Consider the following 23,820-nt stretch of genomic DNA (forward strand, 5'->3'; position numbering starts at 1 on the left):
AACCCAGCTTGTTTGTTGTCCACTGTTGTTCTTCTTTCTAAGAGTATGTAGATACTTGCTTCTGAAAGTTTAGAACAAAACATTATGTTTTAAATTTTTGAACATAGCTTTTAAAGTACAACTAGAGAATTGAACCTTTGAAAGTCGTTGATTTAATGAAGAATTGACATGTGCCTATTTAACTTAAATACAAGGCGAGTCCTGTTGCTCATTCTAGTGCCAAAGTAGTGTATACAATGGGAGTGAACAGTAGGGTTAGCTCTAGCAGGAGGTGTTTGAGAGTGAAGCTTGTTTATCAGAGTACCATCTAATTCCTATCTAATGTATGTGGGTTGTTTCTGAGGAAAGGCTGAAGTGGGGTACCTTTATATTTTCAGAGGTCTTGCTTTCCCCAGCATGAACTATAAGAAGACACAGACCAGCGACTTGTATTTGTATGTAATCTTTGTACATGTGTGTTTTCATGTGCTGTATTCTTATGCTGGCCCTGTGAGATAAGTAGCACTGTGAGTTTGAAGATAAATTACTGGATCCAGATTATGCAACCACACGAGTAAAGTGTGAGCCTTTTATTTTCAAGTTTAGGCTTTCTTTTCCTGTATAGGAAATAAAGACCTTAAAAATCAAAACTTGCTGTGCATTGTGGCGCACACCTGAAATACCACCATTTGGGAGGCAGAGGCAGGCAGATCGCCAGGCTGAGTTGGAGGCCAGGCTGATCTACAGAGTGAGTCCATGGCAGCCAAGGCTATACAAAGAAACCCTGTGCGACAAAACAAACAAAATCAAAACTTTATTTAAAGAAACAAAACATAAAAACCCTTTAAAAACCTAAGCCAAAACCCAGACTTGACCATAAGTAGTGAGATATATAACAGTAAATACTTAGTTGGCCTTTTAATTGTAAGTAGTTCTGCTTTAAAGTTAAAATTAGGGTTGCTCCCACAATTAAGCTGTGATGAGATTGTGACAAAGAGGGCAGGTGCTGAAATTTTGAGCGATGGCTAATCTAAGTGTACTGTACATGATGAATGGTAGCCACTGCAGCACAGTGGGTTGGGAGTGGGTAGACCTAGCTGGGGAGAATGACAAAAGCAAAGCCCTCTGCAGGGGAGGCAGGCAAGGCATGCTCAGTTGTAGTTCTGTGGGCTCAGGACAGCATTGCTAAGACAAAGGCTACCTGAAAATGATGGTGAAGTGGGGCTATTTTCCAGATGCAGCTGTAGTTGAAGTCTAGTTCACAGTGTTTGGAATATAATATGGATGTTCACAAGGGTTTGAAGTTAGGAAGCCAGATTGAATTATGTTCTTTAAGCTGTTCAGTAGATCTCTAAAGGGTGAATTAAAACCTGTGATCTACACTTAGCATTAGTTGTTTCAGAAAACTTGGGAAGAATGACTAGTTCTGTGTGTCTTAGGAGTTTCTAAGTAAGGAATCTGCATTGTAACTACTTGTCACCCTTTTTTGTTTGTTTTATTTTGGTTTTGCTTTTTTTTGTGGTTTCTCCTGGGGTCCTGGCTGTCCTGGACCAGGCTGTCTTCAAACTCACAGAGATCCTCCTGCCTCTGCCTCCTGAGTGTTGGCATTAAAGGCCTGTGCCACCATGCCTAGCTTTGTCATCACCTTTTACAAGATTCCTGCAAAGGAATCTGGAAGCAGTTGGCTTATACAGAGTGAGTGTTCTTTAAAAACATAACCCCTGCATGTTTTACAGACCTCGTCTATTCATAGTTTTAATATGATTTGTACAGATTGAAAGAACTTGTTTGTAGTTTCACTCATGCCAGATCTCAAGTCCATATTATTAGTGGTTCCCTGTTGTCTGATCATTCTAATAACACTGACCATTCAATATTGAAGATGTACTTTGTGTTAGGTATTTGAAACATTTTTCCTTATCACTGTACTCTTAATTGTTCCACTTCTCAAAAAACAGGTTTAATAGTGTATAGGTTTTTGACAAACCCATTTTATATTTAATCTGATTTCAGAGTCCTTACCCTTTTATCTTTCTTCCATTTTCTTACACTAGGATTAAGACTCACTCTACTCCACTTTACGGCTTTAGCATCTATGACCACACAGTGTTCAAGGCCCTCCTACTTCCTGGTGATACTAGTTTCTCTATTTTCCTGACCTCATCCAGTGGCACCTTGCCAGATCTAACAGTTTGCTGATGTGAGTGTCTTTTGTTGGGAGTCTACCTTTTTCCTATTGACAGCTAAGCCTTACTCTGTACACTAAAGCCTAGATCTCTTGACATTCTGGTTGACTGTTCATTGTTGCAGCTAATGTAATGCCTTGAATAATACTCATTAAATTACCTTTTTTGATTAAAAAAGTGTGTTCTTGTCCTGAGGACTGAACCCTAGTCAGGTATGATAAACAGGTGATCTACCATTGAGCTATATAACCCCCAGCTTATTAGCAATCATCTTTTTAATATTAGCACTTTTTTTTAAGGACTTAATTCACTTTATTTTTCTTGTTTAAAAACCCCATGTGATAGCCACAGCTGGAGCCTGAGTCCTCTGAACAGAGACTCTGTTGTGGGTTTTTCACGAGATGATCAGTGAATTTCTGATAAGGAGACTGGGTGAACAGTCTCTTTCCGGCCCCTTCCCCATGTGGAGAATGAGCTGACCACTGGCTACAACTGAACAGGGGGTCTAGGTTCTCTGCTTGCAATGTCCTTGGTTGGTGCATCACTTTGTGCAGGCCCCCCTGGGTCTAGATCTGCCACCCTTCCATGTCTCCTTGTGAAGCTCCTTACAACCCCCACCCACTCCGTCCGTCCTTCCATTCCATCCTCTGACTCTTTCATACAACTCACAGCTCTTCACCCAGAGTCCAACTGCAAGTCCCAGTATCTGTCCCTATCCCCTGCTACATGGAGTCTCTCAGAGGACATCTATGTCTTGGAGATGGCTTCAAACATAGCCTTGGCAAAGTTGCCCAGCGTGGCAGTGTGGCCCCTGGCCTATGTATAGCAGTCATCAATACAGACCATCATCAGTAGCTTCTTGGGTACAGGAGCACAGACAATACCAGTGCCTCTGGGGGCAGGGATGAGATACACCAAAACAGCCATAGCAGCCTGTCACCTTGCATGGAACAGTGTGAGGCTTACCAGTCTTGTTCCCCCAGTAGCCTTTCCGCACAGGGAGGATGGAAAGCTTGGCCAAGATGAGGGCCCCTCAGATGGCGGTGGCTACCTCCTTTTAGCACTTAACACCAAGACCAGCGTGCCATTGTGGTCCCCAGTAGCAACAAAAGCCTTAAAGCTAGCTGGTCACTGTCCAACTGGTGTCGGCTTCTGCACTGGCATGATCTTGAGAACCTCATCCTTTAGGGATATGCCCAGGAAAAAGTCAATAATCTCTGATTCTTTAATGGGCAGGGAGAACAGGTAAATGTCCAAGGACTTGTCCTTAACCAGGCAGCCCAGCTGGTGATGGGGATCCACTCCTTGTCTTTGGCTTTACCTCCACGATCGAGGGCCGGCCCCCAAGACTGAACTCACCTCAGAAACCACCTTGGCTTCCTAATCCTGAACCCCCAGAGCCATCCACCATTTGATGTTTTTCCCAGGAAGAAGAAGCAATCCCAGCAGTTCTTAACACACCATACTTGGGTGTTTGAAAACAAAAACCACTAAACAGGTCTGGTACAAACAAGTCATTTCCTAGGGAGATGGGAATTGGGCATCATTTGTTTTTAGCAAATGTGTGCTGCCAAGTGAGAATCACTGGTTGAGGTAAATCTGCTCAGGGTTTCAAGGCCTGGGTAGAGAGAGGCACAGAAAGCATGCTTTAATACTTGAGAAATCACATTTCTGGGAAATTACTATCCCAACAAGTGTTGGTGTAACCATATGCTAAGACTGATGAATTAGAATGTTGTAATCAGGGAAAACACATTCACAATGTACTTCATACTTTTAGATAAACTCTTAGGTACCTAAAGTTACAACATGCTATGTTACTGTTCCAAGATACATGGATGGCTTGTCAGGTTTCCCAGGAAGAAACTGCCCAAACTAGAAAGCTGTATGGTTATCTACTGCTGGCTGTTTTCAGTGTCTAGTTTACTTAGGACATTAAGGACCCCCACAACATGTTTTCATTGCTGCACAATCTTGGGCTTAAAAATTTTAAACTTTTTTTCATTCATTTTGGGGATTCAGAGAAAGTAGGACAGGTTTTATAAGCATGTTTTGACACTGATTTAGCCACAGGTTCAGTCACTTGGCTCATAAAGTGAAATAAACTGGAATCAAAAGCCCTATTTTCTTCTATCTAAGCATCCTTCTACCACACTGGAACATGTCCTTCAGTTGATCCTGAGTAAGCCTCTAAAGCAGTGCCCAGGGTAAGGGCCCAGGTAACATGTCTACCAAGGCGTGCTACGGGGATCAAGGACAGCTTCTTGGAGTTGGCTGATTCCTTTCCTTGTGCCTTTCAGGAATCAAATTATTTTGAGGGAAAGAATTTTAGACTTGTTATGTGTTAGAATCCTCAAAGTACTTTGCTGAGATGTGCTGTTCGTCTGGACTGTTGCCCTCTCCCTTGGGACAGCTTGTCCAAGGCTTCCACAAAGAATCCATAAAGGAAGTTAGCTGGGATTAAAGTTGAAATCTTTATCTTAATGTGACTCAAAAATTTGAGTCTCTTTCTATAAAAAAGTAAAAGGAATTTTTAGTGGCACCTGTTTGTTTTGAAGGCAGTTTTAGTAATTGTTTAGCTAAATTTACTATAGTTTTTAAAATGCATCTTTCTGGGAATAGCAGTCAGTATAGAATCAATATATGTCTTTACCCTACCCCCTTTTTTCTCTGTAGCCATGGCTATTTTGTAGACCAGGCAGGCTGTGAACTCAGAGATCCTCCTGCCTCTGCCTTCCAGAGTGCTGAGACAAAAGGTGTGTACTCCCATGCCTGGCTTAAAATGACATACCTTCTTCTCATTATTGGGTCCCAAATCTCCTGAAGAAAGCTTGAGAACATTTTGATTTTTACCAGAATTATAGTATAATATAGCCATTGTAAGATTCAGGATTTATTTTTGTTCCTGTTTTTGTTTTTTGAGACAGTTTTCTCTGTGTAGCCTGCCTGTCCTGGACCAGGCTGGCCTCGAACTCACAGAGATCTTTGCCTCTGCCTCCCTGAGTGCTGGGATTACAGGCATGCACCACCGCATCCAGCAAGATTCAGAAACTCTTAAATGTTCAGAGAATATAATTTTAAGTATGTTTAACTTGCTCACATTGGGAGTATTAGGAAGCAAAGTACTGAACAATAAATAAATGAAAAGGGTTTTTTTGGTTTTGTATTTTTAAAGAGAGGCTCTCACTAGGTATACCTGGTTGGCCTGGAATTTGCTTTGTAGACCATACTGACTTGAACTCAGAAATCTGCCTGCCTCTGCTCATTGAGAATTAAAGATGTGTGCCACTACCCCCAGGTCCTTTAGTCCTTTTACTTAAGGAAAATTGGTTGATTTCAATTTCCTTTTGATTTTGAACACATCTGAAATATGACTTGTTAGACTTAGTATTTGCATTTGAAAAGAGAGTTACTATTTCAGAAAATGAGAACATGTTTAATTCTGCTGTTAAGGAGAAAAGATGTTGAATTAACAGTGTTAATCCTTTGAGATTTATGTATAATTCAGTTTGAGCATACAGTTCTGGATTTGCCATGGAGGAAGTGGGCAAATAAAATGGCATTGTATGAGTAAGTTGAAATGCAGCATAGTGCTGTCTCTCTGACTGACTTTACACTGTCCAGCTCACATGTCATTGTCTTTCTTTTCTTTCAAGTCGGAGCACCATAACATGGTGTGGGAAGTCAAGACAAATCAGATGCCTAACGCAGTACAGAAACTCCTGCTGGTGATGGACAAGAGAGCTTCAGGAATGAACGACTCGTTGGAGTTGCTGCAGTGTAATGAGAATTTGCCCTCTTCTCCAGGGTACACTTCCTGTGACGAGCACATGGAACTCGGTAAACAAAATGAGAAGTTATTTAGGAATCTCACTAAGATTCCGATTAATAATTGCTGTATTTCATGAACGTCTTTACTTGCCTTGTCTGCCTAAAAAAGTATATGAAGAGTTTGTGTAATAGGAATTTTTAACATTCTTCTCTCTGCTTTTCATTTTAGTGTGAGCGTGCGTGTGTTTGTTTTTATTGTTAGTGAGGGTGTGGTGGGTGCGTGCATGTACGTATACTGGCACAGATGTGTATGCTGTGAGGGCCAGGGGTCTGTATCAATATTTTCCTTGGTCACTTTCCACCTTACTTTTTGTTTACTCCGTGAACATAGGAGCTCACCAGTTCAGATAGCCAGGCAAGCCAGCAAGAGCCCCAGAATGCTCTTATCTCACTGTTCCAGATCCTTCAGTTACAGACAGGTCCTGTCCTGCTATGTAGCTTTTGTGTGGGTGATAAGCTCGAAACTTGGGTCCTCATGCGGTGCAGCAGGCCCAGTGAGCCATCCCCCACAGCCTTATGGAGGAAGAAGTCCCTCCTTTTAAAATGTAATTGTAAACAGTGTGAGCTACTTAGGTACTTGCAGAGACAACAATTTTTTTAGAGTAATAGTTTTACTTTGTGTTTCAAGATCAAATTATTACATACTTTGTTTTGAAAACCCTGCCATGTGACTTTCTTAGTGAGCTCTCCATGGTTGATTTGTTGGTCTGATGTGGAAATGACAGTACCCATGAAAGTTGAAGACCAGACATTTGTAGTGATTATTCCTGATGAGCTACTGCAGAGAGGTGTTCGTAGAATGACTAGGTTTATTGAATAATTATTTTAAATAGCATTGCTTGTAGATTGCTGTTCTAGAGTCGTTATGAGCACCTTTGGCTCGTTGCTTAGCTTTTCAACATGCCTTTGACTTCCTGCAATCTGTAGTTGGCCTTGAGTGGTTATAGGAACAGAGGGTGTGGCGCGTGACTCTCTTGGCTTTACAAATGATGATGTTGCTATAATGCTTGGGATTTAGAGATCCTGACAGTCTAAGGACATACTGTATATGTATATTTTCTGGATCCTAATACTTTTGAGTAGTGTTTACTATTGACCAAGGAGCAATGTTTTTGGCAATGGTTGATTGTCCATCTAATGATGGACATGGGTCCAGAGAAAGCTGGCTAAGGGAGCCAGCTCTGGTGAGCTCTTATGTTCACGGAGTAAACAAAAAGTAAGGTGGAATATACAGACCCCTGGCCTTCACAGCATACACATTTGTGCCAGTATACGTAGTTAATTTTCTAAATCTGAAAAAACAGAAATCAGCTTTTCATAATACAGACAGGGTGCATTTAAAGGCAGGGTATTGACAGTCAGGTAAGGTAAATAGAGCAGCCTGGAGATTGGCTTTACACCTCCTTTTTCCATTGAAATGGATACTGTGTAGTCAGCTTGTTAAGAAGGACTACACTGGCCAGCCTGGTCTACAAAGTGAGTCCAGGATAGTCAAGGCTACACAAAGAAACCCCGTCTTGAAAAGCCAAAAAACAAAAATAAAAACAAAAACAAACAAACAAAAAACCCACCAAAGAATGACTGCATCACCTGAGTTACTACTTTTACCTAAGTCACTTTAGTTTTAGAGGTCTTCTCTGGAATAATTGCCTGCATATTGACATTTATTAGAATACTTAGTTTTTGTGTTTCTGAGGGGTCTTTTGTTTTGTTTTTTGTTTTTTCCTATTGTAATATTGAGCACTTTTTTGTATCCATTGCCCTGTGGGAGGAAAACATAGAGACTGATGTCATTATAAATGTGGTAAAGCATAGTCACTGCTACATAGCATAAAGGAAAGTAATTAGTGTTCACAGATGAATAGTACAGAACATTTATTAATCTGGAAGAGAAGGTTGAAAAGATAATTTGAGATTAGATTCTACTTTTTCAATGGAGGACCCAAAGGAGGCGATGACACAACTCTATAAAGAAATGCACTTTCTTAGCCCAGTTTTCTCTCATTAGTGATATTTGTAAGTAATTTTAAGAGTTTTCCTTTTTATATTTTTAATTTTATCTTACTTGTATGGGTATTTTGCCTAAGTATGTGTATGTGAAACACATGAGTTCCTGGTGCCTACAGAAGCCAGAAGAGGGTATTAGATCCTTTGAGACTGGAATACAGACAGTTCTAGCCTCCATGTGAGTGCTGGCAATTGAAGCAGCGTCCTCTGGAAGAGCAGTCAGTGCTTTTACCTGCAGAGCCATCTCTCCAGTTCCTAGAATTTGTCCTGACTTGCATATTTAAGGGGCCCTGCAGATCTGTACAGAGCGTGCGTGTCTGTGTGTGTGTGTATGTGTGTATTTCTGTTGTTTTTGTTAGTTTGTTTCATTGTTTTAGTATTTTGTTTTTTGAGACAGGGTCTCTATGATAGAACTGTGGCTGCCCTGGAATTCAGAAATCCAGGGCTACCTCTGCCTCCTGAGTGCTGAGATTAAAGAGTGAGTTACCATGCCTGGCTCATGAGACACCCCAATCCTTTGTTTTTGGGGTGGTTTCCTTTTTGCCTTTGAAGAACTAGGTTCTGTGATGTACCTTTGGGGATAATGCTGTTTTGATCTAGGACCTCACTATGTTGCTCAGGCCAGCATTGAACTCAACCATTCTTCTGTATCAGCTTCCTAGAGGTTGGTTTATAGGCCTGCACTAACAGGTCCAGCAAATAGAAAAACTGAAAAAAGATGTACTGAATCTATTCTACTTGTTTCTTTGTTGTTTTTAGTCAGAGTCTTGCTCACTCTGGGTACAAACTTGGAGTCCATCAGCTTCAACCTCCCAAATATTGGAGTTTTAAGCTTGTATCATCATATCCAACTCAAAAAAATTAGTTGAGATTTGAGTTGAGTAGCACTACCTAAACCTTGATAGTATGCTTTCTGGTCTCATCTTTAGGAGTTGGTTTCAGTATTGTAGTTACTTGTTAAATGGGTCAGTAAAGCTTGTACATAACTATATGTACACATTAAGTGCCCTTTTCTTCCTAGTCTGCTAATGTAGGAACATATCACTTGTCTATAGATCATTCCCAGATGAAGTATAGAAAACAAAATGAACCTTGTTTTTCAGGCTCTGACCTCTTGTAGTAATTGCATGGTTCAAGCAGTGAACCATTGCTATATTTATATCCATTGAGATTTTTCCCTCAGGCTGCCTAGATCCACATGCACATACATTTTAAATGAAAATTGTTTCTGTCAAGAAATCACTGAATTTAATTTTGAGTTTATTTCCTTACAAATTAGTTAAATTTGTGTATTCCTAAGTGCAGTTACTTATTATTCACTATAATATTAAAAAGTAATAATCTTGTGCTTATTTCCAGACGACCTTCCTGAACTTCAGGCTGTTCAAAGTGACCCTACCCAATCTGCCATATACCAGCTAAGTTCAGATGTGTCTCATCAAGAATACCCAAGACCATCTTGGAGCCAGAATCCCTCAGACATAGCGGGAAATACTCACCGTGAAGACGAGGTGGACTGGCTAACAGAGTTAGCAAATATTGCCACTAGTCCACAAAGTCCACTTATGCAGTGCTCATTTTATAACAGGTAGAAACGTTGATTATGCTTTCATTTCAAACTCTTTTATCACTAAGGCTGACAGGATAGCTCAGTGGGTGAAGGGCTTTGCCACCAAGCCTGAAGGAGCAAACCTGCAAGTTGGCTTCATGCATGCCATAGTGCTTGTGTTTATACACAAACATAAATGAAAAAGAAATTTAATTTTAAGAAGCTATTGTTTAAAATCTCCCCAGTTTTACAATAATGGTATTTGCTATTTATTGGATGATCAATTTAATATTTAAAGTCAGTAGAATTAAGTAGAATTAACATCCTCACAATGATCAGAGATGATTTTGTTGTTTTGAGAATCAGCTAACAATGCTATGAGAAAAATATAGCATAAAAATATATGTGCTTAAAAGTTAAAAAAAAGCCTAAGGAATACATTTTTATAAATTTTTACTTTTAGAAATAAATTATATTTTTAAAGAACTGTAGTTATAATAAATACTGTATTTTAAATGTTTATTAACTATACATTTGATTCATTGTGTTTTATGTTTTTCCATAGTATGCCTAACCTTGTTTATCTACCAATTCTGAGGTTTGCTAATCTTAAAGCAGGGGCTGGAGATGAGGCTCAGTGGTTAAGAGCACTTGTTTTTGTAGAGGACCCAGGTTTGATTTCCAACATCCATATGATAGTTTACATCCTACCTTCTGTTAATTCCAGTCTGACTTCCCTAGGCACCAGGCATGCACATGGTACACAGACAGACATGCAAGCAAAACACTCATTCATATAATGGAAATAATAAATACATACGTACGTACATACATAAATACCCACAAACTCCCAGTAATAAAAACCACTTCATGTATCTAAACCAAAGTTAAGAAAATGGGTGGACTTGCAATGATGCTATGGAAAATCCCAGCTGATATTCCTAGGATTATCATTTTACTAAATATGATAGCTTGGAAAAATGCTCCCGTTTTCACTCCTTTGGAAGAAGTAGATTAGAATATGCTAGGCAAGTAGAAGGAACTCTTAACTTTGGTATTGGCCCCAAGTTGTATACTACTTTGCTGCGGCGTGAGTTAATAAGTATGAACGCCTAGTGTCTTGCATCCTGTTAAGGTGTGCTGCTTTCCTGTTTCTTGCATCCTGTTAAGGTGTGCTGCTTTCCTGTTTTGCAGGGTATTAGTCTTGGTAGAGCAATGCAGTTCACTTAAATTCTACATAAATTTCCATAGGGAGGGAAATTTTTCTTTCAGAGTACCATGTCCTTTGTATTCCTACTTTTTAAGTAATCTGTTTAACTAACCTAGGGCATTTTGCATGTTAGGAAAGAAGTTCCTTTACTATAGTCATACATTTCAAAAAAAAAAACCAAACCTGATTTAAGTGTTGCCCTTCCCTTTCTAACTAGAATTAGAAGATGGCACAGTTCATCTTCACATTGAAGTTACCGTTTATAGAAGGGAATGGGCACAGCTCTGTAGAAGAGTGTTTACTGAGCATGTGCAGAACACAAACCTGAGTTTTATCTGTAGTACTGCACAGAAAGCGTGCAGGGGAAGCGCCTGGGAAGTCAGTAAACCCTCCAGAAGAAAACAAGTGTAAGTAAAGATAGGAAAGTAAGGGCCTGTCTCCCTGGGGATGTAGTTTGATCCTTGGAGGCATTTTCTGTGCTGTTCATCAGAGTCCTGCTCTGCTTCCCTGTTTTTCATCATTGTTACTGGCTTTTGGTGCAAGTGTATATGGGCTGCGAACTGTGGTAGTCACAGAAGGTTGGGTGTCTGCAGTGCTCTGTAGTACTAGCTATGAAGGAGGATCTCTGGGTTCTCGGGATCCCCCTGTACTTGTAAGTGCTCAGTAGATACTTTACTGAGGGAAGGAAGGAGGAGGACTGAAGATGGTCCTTGTGGGACCGTGGCTGGACTATCTGTATATTAGTGAGCAGTTGCTTTTCAACATGAGAAATAGTGTCTTCTTACAAGAAAGGCAACCAGCCGGTTTTCTGTTGGTATTTTTGCTTAAGGCAGTTGATGTTGCCCCGTGATACATGGCTGGACAATTTAGCATTGTTCTTGTTTGTGAGTGTAAGAAACGGATGGATCTTTCCTTCTTGATAATACGCACATTTATCTGTATTGGGATAAAAGAGATGGGGATCAAGTGTCGCTTACATGCCTGCAGTCCCTGAGCTTGAGGCAGGAAAAGCCTGAGGTCTTTGCCAGTTTGAATTTTTTAAAAAATTAAAGAAAATGTGATGACTGTGCGATGAGAGAACTTTAGCATTTATTAGTAAGTTTGTATGTGAGAAGGGTTAATGGTAAGTCTCAGCAACAGCTTGTTGTCGTAATCAGCTGTCTTTACTAGTGTTGTCCATAGTTGCCTCGTGTGTAACAGCATTGATGCTATGTTTCTTTCAAGAGAAAAGATGTTCTTTAAGGACCCACACTATAGTAAAAACTGCTGCTTTATTTTAGATCATCTCCTGTACACATCATAGCTACTAGCAAAAGTTTACATTCCTATGCACGTCCACCACCAGTGTCCTCTTCCTCAAAGAGCGGGCCAGCCTTCCCTCATGACCACTGGAAAGAAGAGACACCAGTAAGACATGAGAGGGTGAGTTCTTCAGACTAAACTAATACAGTTTATATAATAGCTAAAAACCATCATCTTACCCCATCTAAGACATTTTTTTGGAGAACATAACAGATGGACAAAAATATTTCATTGTTTACTAACTATATGCATTTAATTTTGTATTTTCTTTTATTTTTAAGAAAGTTTGTTAAATGACAGCATTTAACTAAAACTTCAGTATTAAAAGCTTATTTTCCTTAAGCTTACACTAAGTTATTTGAAAGCTTAAGTTAAAATAGTATTAAAAGATCTTTAAAAAATAACAAACACAAGTTTCTGTTTTTCTCTGTAGACAAACAGTGAGTCAGAGTCAGGCATTTTCTGCATGTCCTCCCTGTCAGATGATGATGATCTGGGCTGGTGCAATTCCTGGCCATCAACTATTTGGCACTGCTTCTTGAAAGGTAAAGAAATACTTAGATGTTTTGTAGCTGCCTCAGGCAGCACACTAGTCATATCATCTGATACCTTCTTTCTCATTCAACTTTAGGCACACGACTTTGCTTCCATAAGGAGAGCACTAAGGAATGGCAAGATGTCGAAGACTTTGCTAATGCTGCAGGCTGTGGTAATGAGGAAGAGATCCAAATGGGCGCTCACAAGGTTCATTTAAAATCCTTCTAAAGAGTTTCAAAAGGGTCAAACTTCGGGGTTACTCTACAGGAACCCTCTGCTTGCATTCCTGTTTAAATAGCACCTTGCACTCTGTGTCGGGAGTGCGGGTGCTCATGGCTGAGTGAAGTGAATGGGCCGGGACCATGGAACACTTTCTAGTTATGCTCCTGAGATGGGATGTCTCTGTTGCTTAGCAGCTTTATGCTTTAAATGCTCTTGTTTTGGATTACTAAGCTGGCATTAAACACAAATAGTAAACTAATCAACACCTTAAGTTCTCAGGTGTATAAGGCAGTTAATTTCCTCTGGTTAATTGGGAGTTTGTTGTTACTTTTCAAATGACCCCAGCAAACTACCACTTTCCAGATTGATAAATAAAAATAGTGAGCAACAGTAGGATAAATGTCTGGTCACGTTTTACTTTTAAAACTTTCAATTTCTCCATCTCTGTTGCAGGCAAAATGAATGAATGGATTGGTAGATGAATAAATTTAAAAAATGGGGGTATATAAAATATTAATGGAAAATTCCTGTTTGGAGCCTACTGTCTCTTGTTGAATTTCTTGGGAAACATTTTTAATTGGATTGTCTTAAGTATATTGTCCTCGTCTTGATGTTGCTCTTCAATTAGTAAAGAATGCCTTTGGCTTCCCCTGCTTTACAGACATTGTCTCACAGTTTGAAATCTCTTAACACTTGCTACATTGGATTAGTTCCTGCTTTCCTTATAGTGCCTTCTCTTAGTTTGTACAACGGTGACACTCAGTGCTCAGTGACAGTTGTGACAATTGCAAGCAGTGTGAGTGTTCTCGCGCCCCACAGCCCATGTGACTGAGCGTGAGCAGCACCCGGTCGTCTTGTTTGTGGAGAGCACTATGAACACAGTCTGCACTTCAGCAGCTCTTCAGAGACTGACCAGTCATCTGGGCCTTGGCTTCCTGCTCTCTAATAGGAGATCAGATTAACATAGCTTCAAGGAATAGAAGACTGAAACTTATTAAAAAAAAAAAAGATTTTATTTATTTTCTGTGCTTTGTGTTTTGCCTGTATGTGAGTCTGTATGAGCATGTCAGATACCCTGGAACAGGAGTTACAAACAGTTGTGAGCTGCCATGTGGGTGCTGGGAATTGAACCCAGGTCCTCTGGAAGACCGCCGAGCCGTCTCTCCAGCCCTAGCCGACTAATTTTGCCAGTAGCATGTCCTTCACTTTTCCAACTACATGTTAGATATCACTAATGAGTGGTGATCAAATTTTCACACTCAGCTTAGTATGATTTGGGTTACATTTATCTCATTCTTTTTAAAATCTCCACCTATTTAGATATTCTTGACAAGATTCAGAACCACAAAATTGTCTTTATGTACCCTTCATCCCTTCATGTTGAGTTCACTATTTCCGTAAGGATTTTCAACACTGTTTTCTTTCATTCATTATTTTGTTCATTCAGTAATATAAAATTGGGTGCTGTTCCTAGTCATGGTCATACTTACTTTTCTTTGAATGCAAGGGTGAGCATTATGCTTTGTTCATGTCTTTTACAAGAGCACCAACCTGGCATGTACTGTTCAGTAAACAGCCACTGAATTTAAATTTCATCTGGTTCTTGTATCATTTATTGTGGACTCAAGGTGAATAATGGGTATCTCATAACCTCAGATAATTAAAACAGGGCTGGAGAGATGGCCTCGAGTACTTGCCACTTCTGCAGAGCGCCTGCACACACAGACCCTTGGGCTTGTACACAAACAAATAGAAATAAATCTTTAAAGATAATTAGATATTAGAGACTCCTTCTGAACTTAACCGGTTGTTTTAGTTTGTTGTTTGTTTTTTAGCAAATACTTAGAACTACTCAAAGAAATCATTAAAATCAACTATTCTTAGTCCAGGCATTTTCTTGTCTTTCTAAATTTAATCTATCTTTTCCATCTCATTTCAAATGAAATTGAAAATCCCCCGTAATCTATCTGTCTCTATCTATCTTTGTTTATTAAACTTCATATTAATTTACATTTGGGTTAAACTGCATTTTCCAATCTGCCATGTATCCTGTGGCCATTTATATGTGTGTATTTCTTTGCCTACTAGGTTTGAAAGTAGTTTTTATTTTTAAAGATTTATTTATTATTTATACGTGTTCAGCCTGCATGTACACCTGCAGACCAGAAGAGGTCACCAGATCTCATTATAGGTGCTTGTCAGCTGGGAATTGAACTCAGGACCTTTGGAAGAGCAGATGATGCTCTTAACCTCTGAGCTATCTTTCCAGCCTGTTGAAAGTACTTTAATGCTGGAGATACTGGATAAATCTTACCTTTTCCAATCAAGACATATATTGGGAATTTCAATGTGTGTTGAATTGAACATTTCCAATTTGTTTAGTCTATGCATATGCTTTCAGGGCTATGGGTCTGATGGTCTAAAGTTGTTATCCCATGAAGAGAGTGTGTCGTTTGGCGAGTCTGTTCTGAAGTTGACGTTTGATCCTGGTACAGTAGAAGATGGCTTGCTTACTGTAGAGTGTAAACTGGACCACCCTTTCTATGTTAAAAATAAAGGTAGGGCTTCAACTGAATTTATGCAAGATTTACTGTTATTTTCATGTGTGTGCATGATTTGACTGCATGGATATCAGATTCCTTGATATTGGAGTTAACAGACACTTGGGAGCTGTCAAGTGGACTCCAGGTCTCTAGAAGACCAGCCAGTGCTCTTCACTGTTGAGCCATCTTTAGGCCCCAGTTTCTAAAAACTTGAAAGAAAGCTTCTTGTTATCTGTGGTGTTTTACGGCTTTGATAAATAAAAAAAAAAAATTGAAAATTTATTTGAAACCAAGTAAAATTACAATAGAAAATGTTTCTAATTATACTTAATAGTGTTTACGTATCTCAGCAATTATCAGATAAAATGTCCCTGTGTGTATGAGAAATACTGTAAGCTCTCAGGTAGGTATAGTGGGGGAGTGGCGTACTCAGTAGTCACATTTTTGTTTGTATTTACCAAGTAGGCAATAAAAAGCTTTAATTACAGAAATATTATGGTAGTTAATTTAGTAATTCATAGGCTGCTTCATAGTTTATCTGCTTAACTGTTTTGGTAGATAGATAAAGTGGTGACTGAAAGTACTGAATTAAACTAGTTTTGGGGACCTTTTACAAAGCTGAAACAAAATTCTCAATCTAGTAATTGCTTTATTTCAAAGTCAGATTAGATTTAAGCAGTACTTGTTCTTCTTAACATGTGTCTTCTAATTGTGGTGACTGTGTCACTCCTCACTCTGTCTCTGTATTAACCCTAGGTTGGTCATCATTTTATCCAAGCTTGACTGTGGTACAGCATGGCATTCCATGTTGTGAAATTCATATTGGTGACGTATGTCTACCTCCTGGACACCCTGATGCCATTAATTTCGATGATTCAGGTGTTTTTGATACATTTAAAAGGTAATAGTGCATTTCTTTCCTGTTAAAGTTTATTCTTTAGTGTTGTCGAGTCATAATTAAAGCTAAATTTTAAAGGTTTTAAGAATATAAAAAGAGCAAGGGAAATGGCTCAACAATTAAAGTACTTGTTTTTTAAGCATGTCCGTCCACAGAACCCTTTGATTGCTAGTGGGTATAGTGGCCGGCCTGTGATCCCAGCTCTGGGAACATGAAGGCACGAGCCCTGAGAAGGAAGCTGGTTAGTTAAGTCAGTCTGGGAGCTCTAGGTCCAATTGAGAGGTACCACCTCACCGAATACAATGGACAGCAATTCAGAAGGACTCTTAAACCCCTGAACCATCTTGCTAGCTCAAGAAGTAAATCCTTGTAGATGAGTATAAAATTACATAAATAACTTGGTAACTGAATCTTTCATGGCAACAAACAGGCCATATCAGTATTTCTAAGCTGGATTTTATTAGGCAGACTCATCAGACACAAATGCACTTGTATTCATGTCTTCAGTTTATTATGGCAAAAGGATAGGGAGAGGGAAAACACAGGAGAGGGAAAAACCCCAGAAAAAGTAAAAGTCAGGCTTTTTTCGAGTCCTCACTTGGCGCATCCTCAGCTCCCAGGAATAAATAACACAAACATGAAATGTTTTTGCCAGAGAAGTTTGTTAGACTCTCATGAGATAAGAGTTTTTATTGAGAGTGTGGCCAAATAAGATTCTCCTGGTATGTACCAAAATTCCAGCTTTAAAATGACACCATGTGCTCATAGTTCAGGCCCAGTAAGTTACTCTTACAAGTTGTTGGAATGAAATTCAAGTTCTGGATGCAAGTCAAGGGCCAGTGCTTTGAGTAGAGTTTTGAAAGATGGTAACTGGGCCTATAATGTCTTTCTACACACAACCTCACTGTTACGTTATTAAAATCTAAGAGTGATTCTCTGGGGTGACAAATAGGCAATGTTTAGTAGTGTTGGAATCAATCCTTTTAGATTTTAAGTTCTTATTTAATATAATTTAATTCAATTATAGCTATTTTATGGTTCACAACTTAACGTTCATTTTTAATGTACTAAGTTTGACATGGTATACAATTTCATTTTTTTTTAAAGGAGGGAAATTTGGCTACCCAAGTCTTGTTTTTTCTAAGATAGCAAGTATTCTTTCTCTTTTTTTCTCTTCTTTTCTTTCTTTCTTTTTGTATTGTTTTTTTTTGTTTTGTTTTTGTTTGTTTGGTTTTGAAGTCTTGGACTTGCTTTGTAGATCAGACTCAACAGAGATCCACTTGCTTTTGCCTCTGCCTCCCTGAGTGCTGGGATTACAGGTGTGCACCACTGTGCCTGGCCCGATAGCAAGTTTTCATTTTCCGCTCTTAGTATTGCTGTTGCTTAGTGAGTGCAGATTAGTTCATCCAGAAGACCTTGACCATTAGTGTCATGTGCTGTGGAGTGACTGTGGTATGACAGCAGGGCCTCCTCTTTGTACTAGTTAATTCTTGCAAAGTCACATCACTAGTATGTGGAGGAGGTGCGATTTTGAACCCTGTTAAAATTGTAAAACAAAGATAATGATTTAAATAGTGATTACTTTTAAAAGACTAAATGAGTTAATACATTGAGACTTGATTAATAGGCTCTATGCTACTGTAGAGTTTGCCTTTAAGAGTAATGATGAAGGGAGTGGAGAGACGGTTTAGTGGTTAAAGAGCACTTTTAGAGGGCCCAGGTTCTGTTCCAAGCACCTTCTCAGGCACCTCACAGCTGTGTTGAAGTCCAGTCCCAGATTGCCTCTGGCCTCCACAGCATCTGTATGTATACACACCAAATACACACAGCGAAAAGTAATAAACTAAATCTTTAAAAGAATTAAACATGGTAGGTGCTTGAATAATAACATGTACCAAGACTAAAGGTAGTTCCATAGGAAAAGCGGGTACTTATAAAGAGGGTATATATAGCAAAACATGGCTTTAGCTGTCAGTGTCCTGCATACTGCTCCTGAGTTAGGAAACAAAAGAGATGACACATTTCTGCCACTAGATGGTGGAGTTTTCAAATTTTAGTGTAGTCACTCTTGTCTGTTGGATTTCAGATTATAATGGCTTTCTTACTAGAGGTGACAGTCACACATCATCCATTTACACAGAGGCTAGGTTTTATAGTTTTCCAGACTTCATTTGGAAGGGGCTTAAGATATTTTGCAGAGCCTTAAGGACATAACCAGTTCTAAGCATTGATTACATGACAATTTTGGACTTACTAGTTTTTAGTACATTTATTTATGTGGTAACCTTTAGAAAAAAGACAGTACAAGGCTGATAATCAGTAGAAGTAATTTTTACTGTTTCCAGTTAATAGTGTGGACCTGTTTTGTTCACTAGGCATTTCAGCAGCTCTACTGTTCTATATTATTTCTACGTTGATGTACCAGAATTTCTGTTACAAAGTTAAAAGTAAAGCCAAATAAAAAGTTTTGTGCTGAGAAGAAAATAAAGTCAGCAAGCATTTAACAGTTTTAGTAAGGTATTATTTTGGGGCGCATCTTTAGGCTATGGTCTGTAGTATAATAGCTTGATTTTCAGCTAATATTTTAGTACGATTGCTTGATTACTTTTTAATATAGCCATTGGAATTCTGAAGGTACTGGGATGTGGGCAAGGAAGCTGGGCTTTGGATCCTTGGCATTGTCTGTGGGTGAATGACACTTTGTCTTTTATTAAGGAGCCAGTGGACTCTCTGAACCCCAGGTTTGTTGAAGAATAGGACTATGGATAGTTTTGTTGCTTATGCATATAGAACTTACATAACAAAATATGGCCTTACTGATAATTAAGATACTAATTATATATATAGGTGGACATGTATATCTTAGAGCTTTTGGTATCTATACAAATTCTCAAATTGGTAGGTATTTTGTGTTTGTCACATTTCACAGCCATTTTTGGAGACAAGGTCTCTCATCTTAGCCCAGGTTAGGTTGGCCTTGAACCTACTGAGTTGCTCAGGCTCCGTTGAGATCCAATCTGCCGGAGCTTCCTCGGTGCTAGGAGTACTGGCCTGTATGGCTGCCTTTCTCTAGCTGACTCCTGTCTTTCACAGTTCAGCTCTCAGGCCTGGAGTCCAGCCTACTCCATTTAGACTGCTAGGCAAGGAATGAGATTGTCAAGTTTGTTACAAAGTGACTCTGGAACAGTATAGAAGGACATAAGTGGAATCGGAGGGGTTCCCTGCTGGGAAGGGCATGTGCAGGTTATAACTTCTTTTGGGGGCTTAGAGGTTGGCTTTTAAGAAACATTTTCAGTTGCACATGTGAGGCTTCCTCAGTGGCAGAAGCTGTTAAAGTAGTTCTGGTGATGACACCTCAGGTAAGAGGCCAGTGGACATTTCAGTCATAGAATGTTTTTAAATTTGCGCTTTAGGTACTTGGTAATCTCAAATCTAATTTTGTTACTTTTCTAGCTATGACTTCACACCTATGGACTCCTCTGCAGTTTATGTTCTGAGTAGTATGGCTCGTCAGCGCCGTGCATCTTTGTCTTGTGGAAGCCCTGGTACTGGCCAAGAGTTTGCAGGATCTGAGTTCAGTAAAAGCTGTGGGTCACCTGGATCGGCACAGCTCTCTTCCAGCTCTTTGTATGCTAAAGCTGTCAAAAGCCACAGCTCAGGGACTGTGAGTGCCACTTCTCCTAATAAGTGCAAAAGACCAATGAATGCCTTCATGCTTTTTGCCAAAAAATACAGAGTTGAATATACTCAGATGTATCCAGGGAAAGATAACAGGTAAATAGTAATAACGGCAATTACTGGCTTATCAGTACAGTTCACAGTACCTGGGCTACAAAAATAAACTTCTATAGCTTTTGTTGATTTCTTTCCATTTTCTTAGGTTGATTTAGACACATTGTTTTTATAATACGTAGATTATACAGAGTATCTCAGAAAAGTCTCCCTTTGAAAAAAAAATAATTAAGTTTATGTGCTAGAGGACAGGTTCTAACAACTAATGGTTGAAAAGGAAAAGCCTGGTACTTCCGTGGGTCCAGTTGGGAGGGCTTTATGTAACGAGCCTCACTGTGGCATATGTTGCACTGACAGTCTGTATAAGCAAGCCGTCAGATCTGTCAAAGCTTAGCCAATGGGAGAGCAGTTCTGTTGCTGTAGCGTTACTCATTTCAGCGTCTGTTACTGAGTTCAGTTTTGCGTTTACAATGTTAAAGGTACCTTCTTGTAGCCTTGCTATTTCTGAGAGTCAAAATTACTATTTCCTTTGTCTTTGGGACCATAAGTCAAAACACTATAAAATAACTGAATTTTCAGTTCAGGTTGTAATGTCTCAAAAAGTGCAATTCTAAATACTAGCTACATTTTAGAAAGAAACTTTGCATACCAAGTGCATCTATAAGATTGTTGATGTGTCTGTAGAAAATGGCCTTGTGCTAGTATTTGGTTATTAGCAGAGAACATGCTTCAAAAATTCAAAAGCATTTTAAGAATAACTTAGGCCCACACCTCCTCACCACCTTTCTGTGGTGGCCATCTTGGAGACTTCCTGACGGGTGCGGGATGTGTTTCTCTCTTTTTTTTTTTAGACTTACTACTTATTTTAGGTACAGTGCGCTGTCTACGTGTACACCTGGATGCTGGAAGAGGGCATCAGGTCTCATTAGAGATGGCTGTGAGCCACCATGTAGTTACTGGGAATTGAACTCAGGACCTCAGGAAGAGCAGACAGTGCTCTTAACCGCTGAGCCATCTCTGCAGCCCTGGTTTCTCTCTTCACACCTGTCTGGTACTTGCTTACTAAATGAGTCCTCTGGAATCTAGAAGTAGTACTTGTGTTCTTACACTATAGTGAAAAAATGTTCTAAACAGCTGAATGCTTCTAGGACTTTCAGCTTACTTTAGTTCTGGAGGTCTCATTTTCTTTTTTTCTTTTTCTTTTTTTTTGTTTTTTGTTTTGTTTGGCTCATAGTTCTTACTTTCTTTGCATGTTAGTGTTACTGTCACGTGATTGGTACATTAGTAGTCAGCCAACATGAAGGAAGTCAAATGGACCTTTTTCCACTGGGGGGAAAAATTTTGGATTGGGTTTTTTTTTCTTCTTCACACTGTTTAACTTGAGAGGAAGCATCAAGCATTGTGTCATTATGCCATTCACAACATTCTAAGTTTGGAAGGCTGAGATGAGGATGTGTCTATTTCCTGTGGTTTAAATGACAAGATGGCAAATAATGTCAACCATTATATGCTGTCTTTAACCTGAAATCTATTTAAGTTGGTTTTAGATAGAATACAGCACATTCAGTTGTTTTAATATATTGGATTTAACAAGACAGAGACACATTATATATAGTAGTAGGTTTGTGGTTACTGTGCTCCCAAAACATCAGTTTCTACGTTATCAGTCAGTACAGAGGCTGCATTTATCCCAGGATCCTCGTGTGTAGGTGTGATGTAATGGCTAAAAGTTATTCACAGAAGGAAAATGATTTTTATCTGTATATTCTGAATGAGGTTACTTTAATAGCTTTGGTATCTGAATGACGAGGAAAATTGGCTCAGATTTCTATAGTCACATGTCCTATCAGCTTTGATTCCCTCTCACCCTTCAGAATTTAATCCACTGTCTCATGTGTTAAGTACAAGTCCAACTTAATCATTAGACATAAACTCTACGGCGAAGGCAGTCTTTCTTCATTTGGCTTGTATTTACATGGGGAGAAACTTTTAACACAACCATTATAGCTTGAGTAGCTGTGCACACAAAGTTTTTAATACAAGTTGAATGCCTAATGCTGCTGATACCGAACTTTCCTTTGGGAAAATACCCAGTTTGGGGGTATTTTGGGTGTCTTGGAACAGTTGCAAATACTGGCACTATTCCACCAAGATTCTGATGAGTAACCTCCATGACAAGGTTTTGTTGAAATGACCTGTGAGAACCTGATTTTTCCCTTCTATGTGTTTTACATTTCTACCTGAAGTAGCAGCAGTCGGCACACAATCGATGACAAGTTCACATATGTAAATTTTTATTCTGCAGAGCCATTAGTGTGATCCTTGGTGACAGGTGGAAAAAAATGAAGAATGAGGAAAGGAGGATGTACACATTAGAAGCAAAGGCTTTGGCTGAAGAACAAAAGCGTTTAAATCCTGACTGTTGGAAAAGGAAAAGAACCAATTCAGTAAGTGTTAGCAACAGTTGTTTTAACATGATTTCATGTGTCCCTGTGCTCATGTGGGTATGTCAGAGCCTTTAAAGACATCTCAGCATTATTATACTTTAAGCCTACTCATGTTTTCAGAACACACCGTAGAGCCTGCCTTTCCTGTCATCAAGAACCACTCCTTGTGTAGTATGGCAAACAGAGATCTCAAGCTAGATAAGTCTCCCCTAAGCGCTGAGGTGGAGATAGGTTTAGAGTGAGGTATTTCTAATATGGGTAAAAGATGGACACCACTCTAACTCATTACAGTAGTCTAACATTTGCTGGCTTGCCTCCAACATGGGGACATCATGCAGACTTCTGCCATTGGCAGAAATTCCTAGATTCAGAGGTTGGTGCATGCTTGTAATCTCAGCACTCAGGGAAGCAGAGGCAGCCTGATCTCTGTAAGTTTGAGGTCAACCTGGTCTACAAAGTGAGTCCAGGACAGCCAGGGCTATACAGACAAACCCTGTCTCAAAAAACCAAAAGACACAAAACCAATAGCCCCAACCACCCCCTCCCCTTCAAAACAAACAAACCAACCCTGAAGAAATAGGAAGGGTGGAAAGTAAGTTTCATAGTGCTATCTTGGTGAATACACTCCATTGCTCTAATTGTTTTTTGACTATCGTTATTTATACTGTTTTTTTTTTTTTTGGACTATCATTATTTATGTTGTGCTCTGCCTGCATGTACACCTGCAGGCCAGAAGAGGGCATTAGATCACATTATAGATGGTTATGAGCCACCATGTTGTTGCTAGGAATTGAACTGAGGACGAACAGCCAGTGCTGTTAACCTCTAAGCCATCTTTCCAGCCCTATGTTTAGTTTTCAGATTAAATACCATAAAATGCATGATAGAATAGAATGAACTTACATTTTATCAAAAAAATGATGTGAATAGTTAACAGGAAAAAGGCTTGTTAGGGTGTTTTAATCTAGTCCTATATATTTGTAGATTAGATGGCTCAGGGATTTATTTTAAAGTAGTAGTCATCACCAGAAGTAATGAACTGTAATGTGCAAGTTTATTTAGTGGGTTTTGGGGAAGCATGGTGGAATGTGCGTGAGTCAAGGTTTCATGTAGCCAGGCTGGCCTCAAACTAAGAATGACCTTTGATTTCTGAACCTCCTGCTACCCTGCGTTCGGGGATCAAAGGCACACAACACAACAGTCTTGTGTGTGTGCATGTTTGTGTGAGTGCAGCCGTGCATATTGAAGTCACAGGACGAGTTCAAGTGCTGGTCTTGCCTTCTCCTTTCGATGTAGTTTCATAGAGTGCTGGGGGTTGAACCCAAGGCTTTGTACAAAGCTTGGAAGGCCAGCTATCTTACGCAGTCAAATACCCAT

General features: G+C 39.4%; 1 protein-coding gene across 2 annotated transcripts in view; it reads left to right on the plus strand.

Annotated features, from left to right (window-relative positions):
- The window catches only part of HBP1 (HMG-box transcription factor 1), a 29,122-nt gene that overhangs the window by 4,055 nt on the left and 1,247 nt on the right, over positions 1–23,820 (plus strand). For both annotated transcript variants that reach the window (XM_084791839.1, XM_084791840.1), the window contains exons 2-10: positions 5,822–6,005; positions 9,363–9,591; positions 12,043–12,184; positions 12,498–12,609; positions 12,696–12,808; positions 15,225–15,381; positions 16,123–16,267; positions 19,718–20,038; positions 22,302–22,443. In XM_084791839.1, the coding sequence (XP_084647965.1) occupies positions 5,822–6,005; positions 9,363–9,591; positions 12,043–12,184; positions 12,498–12,609; positions 12,696–12,808; positions 15,225–15,381; positions 16,123–16,267; positions 19,718–20,038; positions 22,302–22,443 (1,545 nt within the window). The remainder of the gene's footprint in view (positions 1–5,821; positions 6,006–9,362; positions 9,592–12,042; positions 12,185–12,497; positions 12,610–12,695; positions 12,809–15,224; positions 15,382–16,122; positions 16,268–19,717; positions 20,039–22,301; positions 22,444–23,820) is intronic.

Source organism: Acomys minous (assembly GCF_964271855.1).
Source record: "Acomys minous genome assembly, chromosome: 8".
NCBI classification, from domain to species: domain Eukaryota; kingdom Metazoa; phylum Chordata; class Mammalia; order Rodentia; family Muridae; genus Acomys; species Acomys minous.